At 53.2% G+C, this 20,686-nt stretch overlaps 1 protein-coding gene across 5 annotated transcripts in view; it reads left to right on the forward strand.

Moving 5' to 3' along the window:
* nos1 (nitric oxide synthase 1 (neuronal)) overlaps window positions 1–20,686 on the forward strand; it is a 234,542-nt gene that overhangs the window by 116,742 nt on the left and 97,114 nt on the right. For all 5 annotated transcript variants that reach the window (XM_072496887.1, XM_072496857.1, XM_072496877.1 and 2 more), the window contains exons 5-7: window positions 667–812; window positions 7,415–7,577; window positions 9,040–9,131. In XM_072496887.1, coding sequence (XP_072352988.1) covers window positions 667–812; window positions 7,415–7,577; window positions 9,040–9,131 — 401 coding nt within the window. The remainder of the gene's footprint in view (window positions 1–666; window positions 813–7,414; window positions 7,578–9,039; window positions 9,132–20,686) is intronic.

The raw sequence follows: 20,686 nt of genomic DNA on the forward strand, positions 1-20,686 counted from the left end.
GACTCTGTAAGGGCTAGTGGCTGGCCAGGTCAGAGTGTCCCAGAGGACAATGGATCTTGAGGGAATCACCCCGGTATCCTGTTTATTCCCATTAACAAATTTAAGTCTGAATGGGACTCCAATTAACGAGTTTAAGTCTGAATGGGGCAATGTAACTCAGACCAGGTGTGGGCATATACCTCTGACTCAGTGCTAGCAACTTTACACTCAGGCTGTGAACCCCAAAATTACCCACTGCATCTTCGATCCAATTTCCTAACATCTTCCTGTCGTCACATGGATGAATCCAAAACGATGGGGCACTGGTTTAAAATTAGGTGTCGGCCTTATAGAGCAGAGATGAGGAGAATTTTCTTCTCTCAGTGGATTGTGTGACTTTGGAACTCTCTACTTCAGAAGGCATTGGAGGTGGGGTCATTTAATATTTTTAAGGCAGAGTTAGATAGATTCTATTAGGCAAGGGAATCAAAGGTTAGCAGGGATATGGGAATGTGCAACTCAACGCAAACAGATCAGACATGATCTTATTGAATGGCAGAGTAGGCTCGAGGGGCTGGGTGGCCTATGCCTGTTCCAACTTCATATGTCCGTATGTATCGTCTTATTTCTAATGCAAAGAAGTGCGTTACAATTCTGGAAAACGATCAACATGTTTTGTGCTTACAGGAAAGTGGGTGCGCCAAGCAGATTTGTATTGGATCAGTTATGTTTCCAAATCATCTAGTAAGAAAACAACATGAAGCGCCAAAAGATGAGACGCTACTTCCATTGGCAACCGACTTTATTAACCAGTACTATACATCCATCAGAAGGCAATTATTTAATTTACAGCTTTTAAAATTATTTTTTTAAATATTTAAAACTCTTCATTTCTTATATTCTAAAATGACCTTGGCTGATTCAAATTTCATTGAGCAAGATTCTTTTGAGAGGTCATGTGCTTGTATACAATGGGCAACTCATTAGTTGGCTATCCACTGTAAACTGGGCAGAGCTGTTAATGGGTAAAGTGACAACGTACCAGTTGGCGGTGTTCAAAAATTAATGTAACCTGATTCAGAACCAGTTTATACCTCGAAAGGGAAGGAGCTCTACTTACCAAAAACATGGGTCACTAAAGAGGTAAGGATCTGTCACAAAGCACGCTGATGTTATCTGCGAGGGTGTCCCAATTTGGAACATCAGTTCGTGGGGGTGTATAGTTTTGTTTTGTTTTGAAGTGAGGAGACACATGAAACCCCAAGCAGAATAAGTAGCCCAGTCATTGTGTAACAATTATTCACGACTGTTTATTAAAGTAAAGAAAAGACACATACACACGAACAGGACTACTCTACGACAATTAAGGTATGTGAATTACTAAACAAATACACAGGTTATGATGAATGTTCCCCTTGTTCCAAAATATATCAGCGATCCCTGAACTCCTTAAGACTTTCCTGTTTCGACTTCCAGTGGTGGCTATGAAGGAGTAGGTCGCACATTTGGTGGCTCCCGCTCTGGTCGGACTTTTGGACCTTTCCCCCGTTTTTCTACCGGACTTGAATTGTAAAACGGATGTTCGTGGCAATTGTTTACTGAATTCCCACTTCGGTGCATGGAGAGAAGGACTAGAAGTGTTTGTAAGGGCAGAAACAAAAAGATAGAGGAGGCCTGGGCTGTAGCTGCAACAGAAGACAGCATGGCGGAGGACCGGGCCTCTGGCTTGTCGACCCAGCAGTCTATGGAGCAGCTGATGCAAGTCATTCAGGAAGGCTTTGCTACGCAGAAAAGGGACTGCTTGGGCCCGATAAAAGAGTCAATTGAGCGGTTGGAACATAGATTGGACACCCAGGATCGGGTGATCAAGAAGGTGGAGAAGGTGCTGGCTGAGCAGGAGGAGCATCAGACTGCGGTGGAGCTGGAGGTGGGGATGCTGAGGGACCAGCAGAAGAAGCTCCTGGAGAAGGTGGAGGATCTAGAAAATAGCTCTCGCCGGCAGAATCTAAGAATCATCGGGCTCCCGGAGGGGTCCGAAGGAACGGACACTGGGGCATACATCGGAGACATGTTTGTGAAGCTGCTGGGGGATGGGGCATTCTCCCGGCCCTTGGAGGTGGATAGGGCTCACAGAGCACTCGCGAGGAAGCCGCGAATGGGAGACCCCCCCCCGAGGGCAATGGTGGTGAGATTCCACAGGTTCTCGGATAAGGAGCGCATTCTGCAGTGGGCCAAGCAGACACGGAGCTGTAAATGGGACAGTAGCATCCTGCGGGTTTACCAGGACCTTGAGTGTAGAGGTGGCCAGGAGGAGAGCAGGCTTCAACCAGATCAGGTCGATCCTTTTTAAGAAAAAGGTGAAGTTTGGACTGTTATACCCAGCCCGTCTCTGGGTCATGCATGAGGATCAGCACTTCTACTTCGAGTCGCCTGAGGATGCGTTGGACTTTGCGAAAAAGAAAGGGCTGGTGATGGATTGAGAACTTTTGAACTTGGCTGCAACGCTCATGTTTTTGTTTTTTCTTTTTGTTTCTATGTTTTTGTAAAAAGTTTCTCGTTTTGCGTTTCATGGAAGATGTTTGTGATGCCGTTTGCATTGATTTTGAACCAGCGGTAGAGCTGAGTGAGTTAAGGTTTTCATTTGCACTGTTGGGGGATGGAGGGGTGCTTGTTTAGATGTTGGTGTTTTTCTGTTGGGCAATTGTGTGGGGATTGTTTGATGTTGGAGTTTGTTTGTATGAGTGGGGGGGGAGGGTGGAGAGGTGGGAGACTATCTGGCGCTGGGGATAGAGGCCACCAAGCTAGCTGGGCGAGCTAGCTCTCGGACGCACAGTGTGGGGTGTGCATATGTTTGGTTTAGTGAATGGGTTGGGTTACAGGGTGTTGTTACTGGGGGGGGAGGGGGGGTGGATGTTCTGCTGACGAGGGAGGGACTTGGGCTGAGGGACAGAGAGGAGGTTGGGGGCGGGGGCAGCCTGGGGATGGACCGGTGGAGGCGTGGAGCATGGGCTGGAGGCGGGACCAAAAAAGGGTATGGCTGATCGGCGGAGGGGGGCAATGAGCCCCCCAACTAGGCTGATCACTTGGAATGTTCAAGGGTTAAATGGGCTGGTCAAAAGGGCACGTGTGTTCGCGCATCTTAGGGGATTGAAGGCGGACGTGGTAATGTTGCAGGAGACGCACCTTAAGGTAACGGACCAGGTTAGATTGAGGATAGGCTGGGTCAGTCAGGTCTTTCACTCGGGACTAGATTCAAAGACTAGAGGGATCGCAATCCTGATCAATAAACGGGTGGTGTTTGAGGCGGGTAGAATAGTCTCGGATGTGGGAGGTCGGTACATTATGGTCAGTGGGAAGCTAGAGGGGGTGCAGGTAGTATTAGTAAATGTGTATGCGCCAAATTGGGATGATGTGGAGTTTATAAAGAGGATGCTGGGGAAGATACCGGACCTGGATTCGCACAGGTTGGTCATGGGAGGGGACTTCAACACAGTTATTGACCCTGGCTTGGGCCAGTCAAGCTCAAAAACGGGAAGGGTGCCAGCAATGGCAAAGGAACTAAAAGGGTTTATGGAGCAGATGGGGCGGGGGGGGGGGGGGGGGGGGGGGGAACCATTGAGATTTGGGCAGCCGAGGGTGAAGGAGTTCTCCTTCTACTCACACATACATAAAGTGTACTCCCGGATCGATTTCGTTATTTTGAGCAGGGCTTTGCTGGCTGGGGTGGTGGACACGGGGTAGTTGGCGATCACAATCTCAGACCATGCTCCGCACAGGGTTGACCTGCAGGTTAGTAAAGACAGTAACCAGCGCCCGCACTGGAGGTTAGACGTGGGGCTTTTGGTGGATGAAGGGGTGTGCGAGCGGCTGAGGAAATGTATTCAGAGCTACCTGCAGGTCAACGACACGGGGGAAATTTCAGCAGCGGTGGTCTGGGAAGCACTGAAGGCGGTGGTCAGGGGGGAGCTGATCTCGATCCAGGCCCATAGGGAGAAGGTGGACAGGGCAGAGACGGACCGACTGGTAAAGGAGATACTACAGATTGATAGGAGGTATGCGGAGACCCCAGAGGCAGGGCTTTTAAGGGAACGGCGGAGGTTACAGGCGCAGTTTAGCTTGCTGACCACAGGGAGGGCGGTGGAGCAGCTGAGAAAAGCAAGGGGGGTGACCTATGAACATGGAGAGAAGGCCAGCAGAATGCATCCACAGCAGCTTAGGAAGAGGGAGGCAGCTAGGGAGTTAGGGAAAGTAAAGGACGGAGATGGGAACTTGGTTGGTGATTCAGTAGGGGTGAATAAGGAGTTTAGGGATTTCTACAGTAGGCTGTATGGGTCGGATCCCCCAACGGGGCCGGAGGGGATGAGGCACTTCTTGGAGGGGCTGACTTTCCCAAAGGTGGAGGGGGAGCGGGTAGAAGGGCTGAGGGCCCCAATCGGGCTTGAAGATTTAGAGGAGGGCTTGAAGGTCATGCAGGCGGGTAAAGCCCCGGGTCCGGACGGGTACCCAGTGGGTCAACGTTCTTGGGGATATTGGAGCCGGTGTTGTTGAGGATGTTCAATGAGGCAAGGGAAAGAGGGGTGTTGCCCCCGACGATGTCACAGGCAACGATTTCGCTGATTCTTAAGCAGGACAAGAACCCGGAGCTGTGTGGGTCCCACAGGCCGACCTCCCTGTTGAATGTAGATGCCAAGTTGCTGGCCAAAATCTTGTCCTCCAGGACCGAGGATTGTGTTCCGGACGTTATTGGGGAGAACCAGATGTGGTTTGTTAAGGGCAGACAGTTGGTGGCCAATGTAAGAAGGCTGTTAAATGTGATCATGATGCCCCCGGAAGGTAGGGAGGTGGAGGTAGTGATCGCAATGGATGCTGAAAATGCTTTTGATCGGGTAGAATGGGACTATCTGTGGGAGATACTGGGACGGTTCGGATTTGGGCGGGGCTTTATTGACTGGGTCAGGTAACTGTATCAGGCTCCTGTGGCAAGTGTACGGACGAATAGGACAACATCAGACTATTTTAGACTGCACCGGAGGATGAGACAGGGATGCCCCCTCTCCCCACTGTTGTTTGCGCTGGCTATAGAGCCGTTGGCAATTCCTCTGGGAGCCTCGAGGGGCTGGAGAGGGCTGGTCTTGGGGGGGGGGGGGGGCGGAGAACAGGGTTTCGCTCTATGCGGATGACCTGCTGCTGTACATTTCGGACCCAATAGAGGGGATGGAAGAAATCATGACGACTCTAGGGGAATTTGGTCAGTTTTTGGGGTATAAGCTTAATATGGGAAAGAGTGAGATGTTTGTGGTCCAGGCGAGGGGACAGGAGAGGTGACTGGGAGAGCTGCCATTTAGGTTAGTAGTGGGAAGCTTTAGGTACCTAGGCATCCAGGTGGCGTGGGAATGGGACCGGCTGCATAAATTGAATCTGGCCCGGCTGGTGGACCAAATGAAGGACGATTTTCGGAGATGGGACGCGCTTCCGCTGTCTGTGGCTGGGAGGGTGCAAACGGTGAAGATGACGGTCCTCCCGAGATTCCTATTTGTATTTCACTGTCTACCCATCTTTATTCCGCGGTCCTTTTTTAAGCGGGTCAACAGAGTGATCATGGGCTTCGTTTAGGCAGGCAAGACCCCGCGAGTAAGGAAGGTAATGCTTGAGCGGAGTCGGGGAGAGGGCGGCTGGCACTGCCAAATTTGAGCAACTATTACTGGGCGGCTAATATAACCATGATCAGGAAGTGGGTGGTGGGGGAGGGATCGGCATGGGTGCGCATGGAGGCGGCTTCATGTAAGGGCACCAGTCTGGGGGCGTTGGTAACTGCGCCTCTGCCGTTCCCGCTGGCACGGTACTCCACCAGCCCGTGATGGTGGTGGCCCTGAGAGTTTGGGGCCAGTGGAGGCGGCATATGGGAGCAGTGGGAGCATCGGTCTGGGCCCCAATCTGTGATAATCACCGGTTTGCCCCGGGGAGTATGGACGGGGAGTTCCGGTTATGGCGGAGAGCGGGGATCGAGAGGATGGGGGATATGTTCATAGAGGGGAGCTTTCCAAGTATGAGGACGTTGGAGGAAAAGTTTGGGTTGGCGAGGGGAAACAAATTCAGGTATCTGCAGGTGCAGGACTTCCTTCGTAAACAGGTGTCAACCTTCCCGCTCCTACCGCTAAGGGGGATTCAGGACAGGGTAGTTTTCAGAGGGTGGGTAGGAGAAGGGAACGTCTCGGACATTTATAAGGAGCTCATGGGTTCGGAGGAGATGCAGGCCGAGGAGCTGAAGCACAAGTGGGAGGAGGAGCTGGGAGGTGAGATAGAGGATGGTCTATGGGCAGACGCGTTGAGTAGAGTCAGCACGTCCGCAACATGTGCCAGGCTCAGCCTGCAACAATTTAAGGTTGTTCACCGGGCTCCCATGACAGTGGCCCGGATGAGCAGATTCTTTGGGGTTGAGGACAGGTGCGCAAAATGTGCAGGAGGACCGGCGAACAATGTCCACATGTTTTGGACATGGCCAAAGCTTAGGGGATTTTGGCAGGGGTTTGCGGACGTCATGTCCACGGTGTTAAAAACAAGGGTGGCACCGAGTCCAGAGGTGGTGATTTTCGGGGTGTCGGAAGACCCGGGAATCCAGCAGGAGAAAGAGGCAGACGTTCTGGCCTTCGCTTCCCTGGTAGCCCGGAGACGGATACTATTAGCTTGGAGGTACTCAAAGCCCCCGAAGTCGGAGAACTGGCTATCAGACATGGCTAGCTTTCTCTGTTTGGAGAAAATCAAGTTCGCCTTGAGAGGGTCACCGTTAGGGTTCACCCGGAGGTGGCAACCATTCGTCGACTTCTTCGCGGAAAATTAATCGTCAGCAGACGGGGGGGGGGGGGGGGGGGGGGGAGTAGTTTAGATTAGAGTAGGGGGTCAATAAGGGTGGGACCTGTACGAGAGGTAAATGGTTTTTGCACTATGTTTATGGTTTCATTATACCTTTGTTCTACTTTGATTCAGCCTTCTGTGTATTTGGTTGTCTAACCTTATTAACCTCTGACTTTAGACATTATCTATGTATACCTCATTGATCTTCCCGATTGTCTAGGTAAGAACACAGAAATTGAAAACTTTTGTCGCCCAACTAAACATTCAGTTATGTTGGTACCTGTTCTACCCCTCACGAGAGTCACGGGGTGTGGACTGTCAGGTTCCCCGTGACCTCGAATGAATACGAGCTTCCCCATTAAAGGAGCGGGCTTTCCCTTGACAAAAGAAGCCTACCAGACATAGAAACCCTGACCTGAATGGGGGTCGGGGTGGGAGACCCTTGGGGGAGTGGAGTTGTATATCATAGTTGATCATGTAATTAAAACGTTTGTTGCTTTCATCGCATCCTAGCAACCCTAGCTCTGTCTGGATCTACAGTGCAATTTATTACAAACATAAAGCTCTTTGCTTTGAATTATAGACTTGGGTCTAAGGCCCACCTTCAGAGGATTGAGGAAATGACGAAGGAAATTGAAACAACAGGCACTTACCAGCTTAAAGACACCGAGTTAATTTATGGGGCCAAGCACGCCTGGAGAAATGCTGCCCGCTGTGTTGGGAGGATCCAGTGGTCTAAGTTACAGGTATTTTCCAGGGGTTGTATGCATATGTAGTTATTGGCATTTTCTAATTCATCACAAATGGAGGTGTATGGCACAGGCAGATTTAAGGAACAGAGAAAAGGCGAAAGTGGTACAAAAAAATGACCATTTATTTTGCAATCTTTAGAAGGCATGTAATTGTCAAATATACAATTGCAAATATACATGAGGTCAGTGCCCATTACTCACTGTTATACACAGGACTTCAGTTTGTACATACGTCATGAAAATAATGGTGTTAAATGAACAGTTCCAAGTTCACAACAAACAGGTGTAGGAGACTGTAGCACCAATTCTCACGTCTAAATCAAGCACAGCTTCCCCAGAAATACTTCAGGATTTTCTTTTTAGCATTTTATAATTAATCAAAATCCGGTTAATCAATTTCACGTGGTTACTTTCAACAGTGTATTTTTAAAAAATCTTTCATGGGATGTGGGCATGGATGTTACTGGCATTGCCAGCCCTTGTTGCCCATCCCAATTGCCCTCAAGCTTAATTGCTAGGCCATTTCAGAGGGCAGTGAAGGGTCCACCAGATTTGGAGTCACATGCAGGCCAGGCCAGGTGTGGATGGCAGGATTCCTCTAATGAAGCAGATGCATTTTTAAGACAACTGATGCTGGATTTGTGGCACTATTACTGAGACTAATGTTCAATTCCAGATTTGATTGATTGAATTTAAATTTCACCAGCTGCCAAATTGTGATTTGAACCCATCTCCCCAGAAAATTAGCTGGGGCCTCTGGATTCCGGGTCCAGGGATATTCCCACTATGTTACCCTGGTGTATAATGGATGATACCGAATTGGCAGCTCATTTTTCATTTCTATCGATATCTTTTCCATCAAAGAGGCATGTGGCTTGCGATACCCTGTTTTACACTATCACCCGATGCCAACCTCTACCTTGTCACGTTTCTACCAGTTGATAAATAAAACTCAATGACCAAGAAGAAAACTAAAACAATACAATCCTGTGGCATTGTTGAGGACTTGTGTTAATAATTTTAATTTAAAAAGAAAACACAATGTGCAGGAGAATGGCCAGCATCTGAAAGAGAAAGAGTTTTATGCGGAATCCTTTAACTGCTCTGGTTGGAGGCCCTACTCAAGGTATTAGTCTATCTTTCTCCAACAAATGCTCATAACCTGATTGACATTATTTCAGAAGCCTATTCAACACGTGGGAATAGGTAACTCTGGTGCCAATAATAGTTCCCTTGCGAACGCTGCAGAACTATGGTACAGAAAAATCCTACAGCTGTGTGTTTTTATAGTACTATGTGCTACCAGATATTATGTTGGTGCAGGAGGACTGAATATTATTACCAGAAGAAAGAAGGCAAATTATGAAATAATAGAGGACAAAAGTTTAAAATAAAATAATAGCATCTGATCGATTGCCTTTTTACAGGTTTTTAAATTTTGATGTATTGTTTGCAGGTTTTTGATGCACGTGACTGTACCACTGCTCAAGGAATGTTCAGCTATATTTGTAATCACATCAAATATGCAACCAACAAGGGGAATCTCAGGTTGGTGCCATGGGAGATCATCAGCTTTACCTGCTGATCCATGCATAGGTTGAAAATTAGTCACAGAATCATAGAATTGCTACAGTGCAGAAGGAGGACTTTTTCCCCAGCCCATTGCTCATGGTTTCTATACAAATCATCATCTAATGCCCTCTTGAATGCCTCAATTGAGCCTGCCTCCACCACACTTCCAGGCAGTGCATTCCAGACTTCAACCACTCGTTGTGTGAAAGCGTTTCTTAATCACCTCACATTTACTTCTTTCGTAAATCACTTTAAATGTGTGCCCTCCCGCTCGTGATCCTTCTATGAATGGGAACAGTTTCTTTCTGTCTATTCTGTCCAGCCCCCCTCATGATTTTGAACATCTCTACCAAATTTCCTCATAGCCTTTCATTAAATACGTTGATCAGGAACATGGGGCGGGATACACCGTCGGCCTACTCCGAAATTGGGAAAGGCAATTCAGCAGAAAATCGATCGTGAAGCCAATATCATGGCCGGTGCCGGGCACTCGCCAGAACGCCATGCTCTAGTCCCGCGACAGCAGTGTCAATGCGCTCTACACCATACGTACAGTAAACGGTGTTCGCATATCATTAGTGGGCCTGACCCGGTATTCTCCAAGGCCTCCGCGATGCTCTGCCTCCGCCGAGAGGAATTACCAACGCCGTGTTTCACTTTTGGTTTCAAAAATCGGGAAACAGGCACTGTGGCCGATGAGGGATAGAGAGGAGGTAAGACATGCAGAGGCACAATCGTGGCAGGACTGCCTGGGGAGGGACAAGGGGACATCTGCCAGGCCCGGGAAGGGCAGCGGTGTGGGCTGATGGTGTGTGACCAGGGGATGGGCCATGGGGTCGGCGTGATCCCCCCCATGGAACTGGGGCGCCTAGGCACAGACCGCCATTGCTGCAACCTGCAAAGCAATCATCTTGCTGCGCACTGCCCACTGTGACCCGTTGGTGTGCAGAGTGACACCCGCCGTCTTCTGGGGCGACTGGGCCTGGATGTGCCCAGCTGCTGCTCGGGTGTTCCAGGTGGTGTAGTGAAGCCCTGTTCCACTGCCAATCGGTATGCACCAGGGACAGGGGGGAGTGGAGGTGGGGTAGAGGTGCTGTGGTGTACCGGCAGCTCCTCTCTGGGAGTCACCAGCAGGGGCCCTCGCCTCCTCCTCCCTCAGGGTGCCCGATAGCCCCCGAGTTGCTCCATGAGATGTGGGCGCAAGCGACGCGAACCCCTGAGACTCCCCCGACACTTGGCACTACCAGTCCTGGAGGCCCATTCCCATCATGACCAGGCCATGGAGCACAGGGAGTGGACCACCTCCCTCTGGGACTGCGCCATATCAACCTGTGACTGTGCCACCTTCTTCTGGGTCTGTGCCACGTCAGCCAGCACCTGGGCAGTGCTGGCAACGCCCTCAGCCATGACCCGCTGTGACGGTGCCATGCTCTGGAGTGCTGCTGCTACGTCCAGGTGGTCCAGGTAGATGGTTGCCAGGGCCTTGGCCACTGCCTGCACAGAATGCCGCAGGCCTTGGACATCTTGACCCATGGCCGATACCTTCGCACCCAAGGCCTCCAGCGCAGACGCCACCCTTGCGGTGTTGGCCTGGGTGGCACGCATGGTCGTTCCCATCTCCTGCTCCTGCAGGAGCTGCTGTCGTCCTCTAACTGCACCCACAGGCACTGGATGATTGCTGACACCCTCTCATGCAGTCCCTAGCTCTACTACTACAACTCCACTATTGATGGGCCAGTCTGTTCCAGAAGCCTGAAACCAGTCTGGAAGGCAGCTAGTCCCTGGGGTCAGGCCGCCCCATGACCGTCCGTCCCCTTGGTGGTTCCTGCCTCCACCTGTTGTGCTGCAGCACGTGCATGGTGCGCACCAGATAGAGACCCAGCAGCCTCTTCATTAAAGTGCCCAACCGAGGTGAGTGTCTCTGGGATGGTGGAGGGTGTTGGAGAAAATTGTGATGGCAAGTCAGTGTCGTCCCTGGACTTGTGCTCCGGGATGTCTCAGGCTGCGGGTTGAGGGCTCATACTCGCTGCTATCCACATGGGGCTGGGGTTGCCATTGGGGTCGGGGGCGGGGGACACCATAGGGGTCCGCCTCATCACCAGGAGATCCTGCAAGACACAAGACATGACACATGATTGGATAATGGGTTGTCGGGTCAGTGGTGCTGGAGGGGTTGGTGATGGTGGAGGGGATGTGTGGGGTGGTGGTCGTGGTGGCGGGAGGGATGGTGTTTGGGGAGGGTGTGTGGGTGGTGGTGGGGGTAGCGACACATGCTATGGGGAACCGCAACTCAGCGGAGTCTCACTTACTCACCCAATTCCAACGGGGACTGCCCTCTCTTCGGGCCCACCAACCAGCTCCAGTGCCTGATGCTGCGGTGAGGGGTCGCAGGTCTGGTGGTCCCCCTCCAGTCTTTTCTCTCTCCCAGCGGTTGTGGGCCGCCTTCTCCTGCAGTGGGGGGAAGGGGGGGGGGCGGGGGGGGGGGGGGGGGGGGAGGATAGAGAGAGAGAGAGAGAGAAAACACACAGTGTTAGACAGTCGGACGCATGCAGCACAGGGGGTGGGTAGCTGGTGGCCTTTGTGGCCAGGGCACCTGACTATGGCTGATGTGTTAAGTAAGTTGGTTCAACATTGACTGCAACTGGATGCAGTGAAACTAGAAACAATCTTCTGACACAGGAAATGGTCCAACACTGTTTTATTGAACTTCCTGATTGCTGTACATAGAGTGTCAACTCACAGCAGACTATCAATCTAACTGATAACCTCCTACTGGCTTGACCAGACTAACTCTCTACCTCATGGTGATAGTGCTCACTGGTTTGTGCACTCTTACTATCTCAGTAGCTGTGTCCTGTAGAGAGAGGGAGAGTCATAGTGCCCTGTGTGCTTTATAGTGGTGGTGTCCTGTCTGGTGATTGGTTGTTATGTGTCGTGTGTGTTCATTGGTTATCCTGTGTGTCAATCACTGCCTGTCTGCATCTCATTATATACAAGAGTGGATATTATGACAATGGCGGCCAGGATGGCTGCTTGCAGGGTGGGGGTTCGGTCACCGTCCGGGTGGGAGGGGTGGGCTTACAGGTGTGTGGGACGAGGTTGTTGCCAGGGACACAGTGCTGCCTACTCACACTGGCCACCCTGAGGAGGTTGTGCAATTTTTTTCCGGCATTGCTGTCTGGTCGTGACGGTGGAGCCCTCAGCGCTCACAACCTCTATCACCTGCGCCCAGGCCCGGTGTACAGTGGCAGGTGGCAACCTCCTTCCCATCCCGGGGTACAGAGTAGCCCGCCTCCCCCCCCCCCCCCCACCGGGTCTAGGAGGGTCTTGAATCTTTCGGGGTGCCGCTCTTCGTGCTGCCATCTTGTTGGCTGGGATGAGTGTGTGTGGGGAGTGGAGCGCTAATATGCAACTGCAGCTTGTCAGCCTCTTGACTGTCAATCCTGACCCCGGCAAATCCGACACAGTTTTTCATCTTGTGTTCCACATGTCGCTGGCTCGAGCCCATTAATGGTTGATGAATTGGTCCGGGAGCGGCACCAACTCTGCTGCCGTAGAAGTCCACCGATTCGGTCCTGGCGTCAACACTTAGGGCGGGATTCTCCATTGTCCGATGCCGATATGGCAATCGGGCGGAGAATCCCTTTTGGCGCCAAAATCGGGGCACCGCCTGTTTGCTGATGCTCTGCCGCCTCCAAAACGGCATCATCAGGGAGTACGACGCACGCCATTGGGGAGGGCCTTCAGCACGTCACCTGAAGGCCCTCCCCCGATGCTTCACCCCCGATGGGCTGACTTCCCGATACCGCGGGACACGTGTGCTCTGAGCTTTCATCAACCTTGCATGGCGGCTGCGGACTGTGTCCAGCGCCAGCACAGTCGGGGAGGGAAGCCGTTCCGCTGGCCGGGTTGGGGGGGTGGGGGGGGCTTGGTGGGGGTGGGGGGGCGGCGAGGGGGTAACAGGGCGGCACTATCTGGAAGGCCAGGTCCTCGCGGGGCCCGTACCTGTTGTACGGCGCAGCAGCTTGTGGTGGTATGTATTAGAATTTAAATTGGAGGAAACGACGTGGGAACATGGAGCTCCGAATCACCCCGGAGTGCCTGCGCATCATACCCCAAGCAGCTAACTCGGCCTCTATCTTCAAGCACTGGATGGCATGCTTTGAGGGCTACCTCCGAACGGCCCCTGGCACACCGACAGACGAACAAAAGATGCAGGTCCTCTATTCCAGGGTGAGCCCTGACGTCTACTCCCTTATCGAGGACAAGGACGGTTTCACCGGTGCCATCGCCGCGCTGAAGGATATCTACATCCGACCCGCCAACCAGGTTTTTGCTCGCTACCAGCTCGCCACACGACAGCAATTTCCGGGGGAATCGCTGGACGAGTTTTATAACCCCCTGCAGATCCTGGGTCGAAACTGCAACTGCCCGGCGGTAACAGCGAGTGAACACACAGAGCTCCTGGTCCGCGATGCGTATGTGGCAGGTTTGGCCTCTTCCCAGATCCGCCAGAGGCTTCCGGAGAAAGAATCTCTGGGACTTACAGAAGCTCGGGCCCTGGCGGCAACCCTCGATGTGGCCTCGCGTAATGCCCGCGCCTATGCCCCCGACCGCACTACAGCCCCTTGGCTCCGTGGATCCCCGCTGCGGTCGACTCTCCGACAACCCCCCCCACCCTCGCAAACCTGCGCGGCCAAAACACCAGACCAACCGGGGGGGCCCCGCTGCTATTTTTGCGGCCAGCCGAAACACCCTCGGCAGCGCTGCCCGGCCCGCGTGGCTACCTGCAAAAGCTGCAGGAAGAAGGGCCACTACGCGATGGTGTGCAAGTCCCGCGGGGTCGCCGCTATCTCCGGGGAAGAAACGGGACCACAGACCCAGCCCCCCCAGCGATCCACGTGTGATCAACGGACGCCGCCATTTTGGACCCCGGACGCCACGAGGGAGAGATGGGCGCCACCATTTTGTCCACCCCCGACCGCGCTCGATCCGTGGACGCCGCCATCTTGGCTGAAGGACCCCGACACAGACGCCCACATACTGCCTGATTACGATGCTCAACTTCAACAACCACGTCTGGCTTCGACGACCCTCGACCAGCCGCGACCCCGGACGCTCCAGACTGCAACCACTACAGTCCTAGTGAATGGCTACGAGACGCCGTGTCTTATCGACTCTGGGAGCACGGAGAGCTTCATTCATCCGGACACGGTAAGGCGCTGTTCCCTCGTAATTCGGCCAAGCACCCAGAAAATGTTCCTGGCGGCGGGATCCCACTCCGTTCAGATCACGGGGTTCTGCATCGCTAACCTAACGGTGAAGGGGAGGGAGTTCCGAAATTACCGGCTGTATGTCCTCCCCCATCTCTGTGTGCCCACACTCCTAGGGTTGGACTTCCAATGCAACCTCCAGAGTTTAACATTTAAATTTGGCGGCCCTATACCCCCACTGACTGTCTGCGGCCTCGCGACCCTCAAGGTTGAAACGCCTTCCTTGTTTGTGAACCTCACCCCGGATTGCAAACCCGTCGCCACAAGGAGCAGACGGTACAGCGCCCAGGACCGAGCATTTATCCGGTCCGAAGTCCAGAGGCTGCTGAAGGAAGGCATCATCCAGGCTAGCAACAGTCCCTGGAGAGCCCAGGTGGTAGTTGTTAAGACCGGGGAGAAACAGAGGATGGTCATCGACTATAGTCAGACCATCAACAGGTACACTCAGCTAGATGCGTATCCTCTCCCCCGCATATCCGACATGGTCAATCGGATTGCACAGTACAAGGTCTTTTCCACCGTGGACCTCAAGTCCGCCTACCACCAGCTCCCCATCCGTCCCGGTGACCGCAACTATACCGCCTTCGAAGCAGACGGGCGGTTATACCACTTTTTAAGGGTTCCATTCGGCGTCACGAACGGAGTCTCGGTCTTCCAACGAGAGATGGACCGAATGGTTGACCAGCACGGTTTACGGGCCACGTTCCCGTATCTCGACAACGTCACCATCTACGGCCACGACCAGCAGGACCACGACGCCAATCTCCAAAAATTCCTCCAGACCACTCACGCCCTGAACCTCACTTCCAACAAAGAAAAATGCGTGTTCCGCACCGATCGTCTAGCCATCCTGGGCTACGTAGTGCGTAATGGAGTGATATGCCCCGACCCTGAACGCATGCGCCCCCTCATGGAGTTCCCTCTCCCCCACTGTGCCAAAGCCCTGAAACGTTGCCTGGGCTTTTCTTATTACACCCAGTGGGTCCCCCAGTATGCAGACAAGGCCCGTGCACTAATCCAGTCCACTACTTTTCCCCTGACGACAAAGGCATGCCAGGCCTTTAGCCGCATCAAAGCGGATATCGCAAAGGCCACGATGCGCGCCATCGACGAGTCCCTCCCCTTCCAGGTCGAGAGCGACGCATCGGATGTAGCTCTGGCGGCCACCCTCAACCAAGCAGGCAGACCCGTGGCCTTCTTCTCCCGAACCCTCCACGCTTCAGAAATCCGCCACTCCTCAGTGGAAAAGGAGGCACAAGCAATAGTGGAAGCTGTGCGACACTGGAGGCATTACCTGGCCGGTAGGAGATTCACTCTACTCACTGACCAACGGTCGGTTGCCTTCATGTTCGATAATGCACAGCGGGGCAAGATCAAGAACGACAAGATCTTGCGGTGGAGGATCGAACTCTCCACCTTCAATTATGAGATCTTGTATCGTCCCGGAAAGCTGAACGAGCCACCCGATGCCCTATCTCACGGCACATGTGCCAATGTACAAGTGGACCGTCTACAAGCCCTCCATGAGGACCTCTGCCACCCGGGGGTCACTCATTTCTACCACTTCCTTAAGGCCCGCAACCTCCCTTACTCCATCGAGGACGTCTGAACAGTCACCAGAAACTGCCAGATCTGCGCTGAGTGCAAACCGCACTTTTTCAGGCCAGATAGAGCGCACCTAGTTAAGGCCTCTCGACCCTTTGAACGCCTCAGTTTGGATTTCAAAGGCCCCCTCCCCTCCACCGATCGCAACACGTACTTCCTGAACGTCGTTGACGAATACTCCCGTTTCCCTTTCACCATCCCCTGCCCCGACATGACAGCGTCCATGGTCATTAAAGCCCTCGGTACCATTTTTACACTGTTCAGTTTCCCCGACTATATCCATAGCGACAGGGGGTCCTCCTTTATGAGTGACGAACTGCGTCAATTCCTGCTCAGCAGGGGCATAGCCTCGAGCAGGACGACCAGTTACAACCCCCGGGGGAACGGGCAGGTAGAAAGGGAGAATGGAACGGTCTGGAAGGCCGTCCTGCTGGCCCTCCGGTCTAGGAGCCTCCCAATTTCCCGCTGGCAGGAAGTCCTCCCGGATGCCCCTCACTCTATCCGGTCCCTGCTGTGCACCACCACGAATCAAACGCCTCATGAGCGCCTCCTCCTCTTTCCTAGGAAGTCCTCCTCTGGAACGCCACTTCCGACCTGGCTAGCAGCTCCAGGACCCATTCTGCTCCGGAAACATGTGCGGGCGCACAAATCAGATCCGTTGGTGGAACGGGTGCATCTCCTTCATGCCAACCCGCAATACGCCTATGTGGAGTACCCCGATGGGCGACAGGACACGGTCTCCCTGCGAGATCTGGCGCCCGCCGGAGCTACCCACACCCCCCCAATGCCAATCACCACCTCCTCACTCCCACCGGTTCATCTCGCAGCCACCCCCTTCCCAGGGGGTTCGGTTCTCCTCCCAGACCCGCCTAGGAGTAAGGACACAGGGGACAGCGCTACGCTCCCAGAGTCGATGGGACTCGAGCCAGCGCCATCACCAACACGCCCGAGACGATCAGAAAGGACGACCAGGGCACCCATCCGGCTCATCGAATCACTTTAACTCTCAACGTTTTCAGTTATTGTGTCTTGTTATAGTTATGGCATCATGCCGACCCTGTTTGGCCCGTTGGCCCAGTTGAAGCGATAATTTTGTGTTTTGTTCAAAGTTACGGCACAGTACCGACTCTGTAAACCCCTACCACCATGCGAACCACCATCCCGCCGGGTTTTTTTTCAACAAGGGGTGAATGTGGTGGTATGTATTAGGGGTAATACGGTACACCACGTGTCGACAGGCTATTGGTGGAGGGATGCCAGGTCCTGATAGGATCTGCCACCTACTGGACTTCACCCAGAAATGCCGGTATAAGAACCCAGTTTTCCCTCCATTTCCCTCAGCAGCTGCATTCTGTAACCACGGGATAAAGTTCTGCTTAATAAAGCCTTCAATTGACATTACCTCAACCTGCCTCACGTCATATTGACGGTGCTACACAGCTGCAGGTCGGCACCGTGCAGATGCGTGGCCATGGATCTGCCAATTCTCGGGCCACTTCTGTCAGGAAACATGGGAGTTTTAACGTGGTGCGGCTGCTAGCCTCCCACCGGGCGGAGCATCAGTGCGGGGGCAGCGCCAACTTTTTCATCATGAAATAGATACTTCCTCCGGACATAACATCAAAATCGGAGAATCCAGCCCTTAGTTTCTGGAACAGAGAATCTCATCCATGATCTTTTAAACATTTTTATTGTTTTTGGTTGAATAATAATAATAATATTTCCCTTCCTGGTTCCTATGTTCCTGGTCATTGTTAATGGTTCTCTCTCCCTTTCCTCTCCAAAGTCCTTGAACATGTCACATCCTCAATTTGTGCGCCTCTTTATCCCTTCAACCAGCTTTCCACCTTGCGCAGTTAGATATTACATCCTCTGTGACTCAACAATGGTAAACTATCCTTCCTCATTTATCACAACCTGTCTGCAGCCTTTGTCAGGGTTGATCATACTATCCTCCTCCAATGCCTCTCCATCATTAGTTTGGGTACGACAGCACTCAGATGGTTCCATTCTTATCTGCAAGGCCACTGTCAGGGAATCACCTGCCATGGCTTCTATTCTCACTCCAGCACTGTTACCATGCGGGGACCGATTTGGCCCCCTCCTATTTCTCATCTACACGTTACCCCTCGAACACCATAAGAAAACATGTCAGCTTCCATCTGTACGCATAACCATTCTACCTCACTACCATCACCTTTAGCTGCCCCAATGCCACTAAATTAGGAGATTCCTTATCTAGCATTCAGTAGGATGAACCGAAATGTCCTCAATTAAGTATTGGGAAGCCCTAAACCATTAGGCCCCATGGAATGTTTTCTGGCGGAGGAGGTGGCTGGGGCAGTGGTATAGTTGCTCGACTGGTAATCCCAACACCCAGGGTAAGGTTTTGGGCACCCATGATCGAATCCCACCATGGCAGATGGTGACATTTAAATGCAATAAAATATCTGTAATTAAAAGTCTTGTGATGACTATTGTCATAAAACCCATCTGGTTCATTAAGGAAAGCTGCCGTCCTTACCTAGTCTGGCCTACATGTGACCACATGCCAGAGGTGAAGTGCGAGTGACTGCCTTTGACATCAAGACAGCATTTGACCAAGTATGGCATCAAGGAGCCCTAGCTAAACTGGGATCAATGGGAATCAGGGGGAGAACTCTCCGCTGGTTGGAGTCATATCTGGCACAAAGGAAAATGGTTGTGGTGGTTGGAGGTCAATCATCTCAGCACCAGGACATCATTGCAGGAGTTCCTCAGTGTAGTGTCCCAGGCCCAACCATCTTCAGCTGCTTCATCAATGCCTCCCTTCCATCATAAGGTCAGAAGTGGGGCCGTTTGTGGATGACTGCACAATGTTCAGCATCATTTGCGACTCCACAGATAACGAAGCAGTTCATGCCCAAATGCAGCAAGAGCTGGACAATATCCAGGCTTAGGCTGACAAGTGGTAAGTTACATTTGCGCTACACAAGTGCCAGGCAATGCCCATCGCCTACAAGAAAGGATCTAACCACCGCCTCTTGACATTCAATGGCATTACCATCGCTGAATCCCTTACAATCAACATCTTGGATTACCATAGATTAGAAACTGAACTGGACTAGCCACATTACTACTGTGGTTACCAGGGCAGGTCAAATGCTAGGAATCCTATGGCTAGAGACTCGCCTCCTGACACGCCTCCTCGCCCCCCCCACCACCCCCCCACCCCTCCCCCCACACCCCCCCCCACACCCCCAACCCCCCCACCCCCCCACCCACCCCCCCCACCACCCCTCCCCCACCCCCCACCCCCCCACCCCTCCCCCACAACCCCCCCACCCCTCCCCCACCCCCCCACCCCTCCCCCCCACCCCCACCCCACCACACCCACCCCCCCCACCCCCCCCACCCCCCAACCCCACCCCCCACCCCCCCCACCCCCCCCACCCCCCAACCCCACCCCCCACCCCCACCCCCCCCCAACCCCACCCCCCACCCCCACCCCCCCCACCCCCCCCCCACCCCCCACCCCCCCCACCCCCCCCACCCCCCACCCCCCCCACCCCCCCCACCCCCCCCACCCCCCCCACCCCCCCCACCCCCATCCCCCCACCCCCACCCCCCCACCCCCACCCCCACCCCCACCCCCCCCCCACCCCCACCCCCCCAAAGCCTGTCCACCATCTACAAGGTACAAGTCAGGAGTGTAATGGAATACTCTCCACCTGCCTTGATTAGTGCAACTCCAACAACACTCAAGAAGCTCAACACCATCCAGGACAAAGCAGCCCGATTGATTGCTCCCCCTTCCACAAACATTCAAACCCCCCACCACAGTGGCAGCTGTGTGCACCATCTACAAGATTCACTGCGGTAACTCACCAAGGTCCTTAGACAGCACCTCCCAAACCCATGACCACTGCCATCTAGAAGGACAAAAGCAGCGGATACATGGGAACCCCACTACCTGGAAGTTCCCCTCCAAGTCACTCACCACCCTGACATGGAAATATATCGCCATTCTTTCACTGTCTCTGGGGCAACATCCTGGAACTCCCTCCCTAACAGCACAGTGGGTGCACCAACACCTCAAGACTGCAGCGGTTCAAGAAGGCAATCCACCACCGTCTTCTGAAGGGCAACAAGGGCTGGGTAATAAATGCTGTCCAAACCAGCGACACCCACATCCCGTAAATTAATTTTAATAAGCTCCAGTTCTAAGGCATTGTGGTTGACTCTTAAATGCTCTCTGAAATGGCGGAGCAAGCCACACAGTTGTACCAAATGACTACAAAGAAAACAAATTCGAATAAAACTGGATGGACCACCAGAGATCGGCCTAGGCACTGGAAATGACAACGACAAACTGAGCCTGACATAGTCATACTCACGGAATCATACCATACAGATAATGGACAGGATTCTCCGACCCTCCCCGCTGGAATCTCGGCCGGCGCAGGGGCGGGAAATAGCCGGAAATCCAGCGAGACGCCGCTTCCGCGATTCTCCGCGGACGCCACCAGTCCCGGGCGCGCAGTCGACACGGCACCGGTCGGGGCCCATTGGAACAGGCCCATGCGGCGATTCTCCGCGGTCGACTGGCCGAACTCCCGCCGGTGTGGTTTACATGTGGTACTACCAGTGAGAGCTGGGACCGCGGCCGCGGTG

Source organism: Scyliorhinus torazame, chromosome 1 (genome assembly GCF_047496885.1).
Source record: "Scyliorhinus torazame isolate Kashiwa2021f chromosome 1, sScyTor2.1, whole genome shotgun sequence".
Taxonomy (NCBI): domain Eukaryota; kingdom Metazoa; phylum Chordata; class Chondrichthyes; order Carcharhiniformes; family Scyliorhinidae; genus Scyliorhinus; species Scyliorhinus torazame.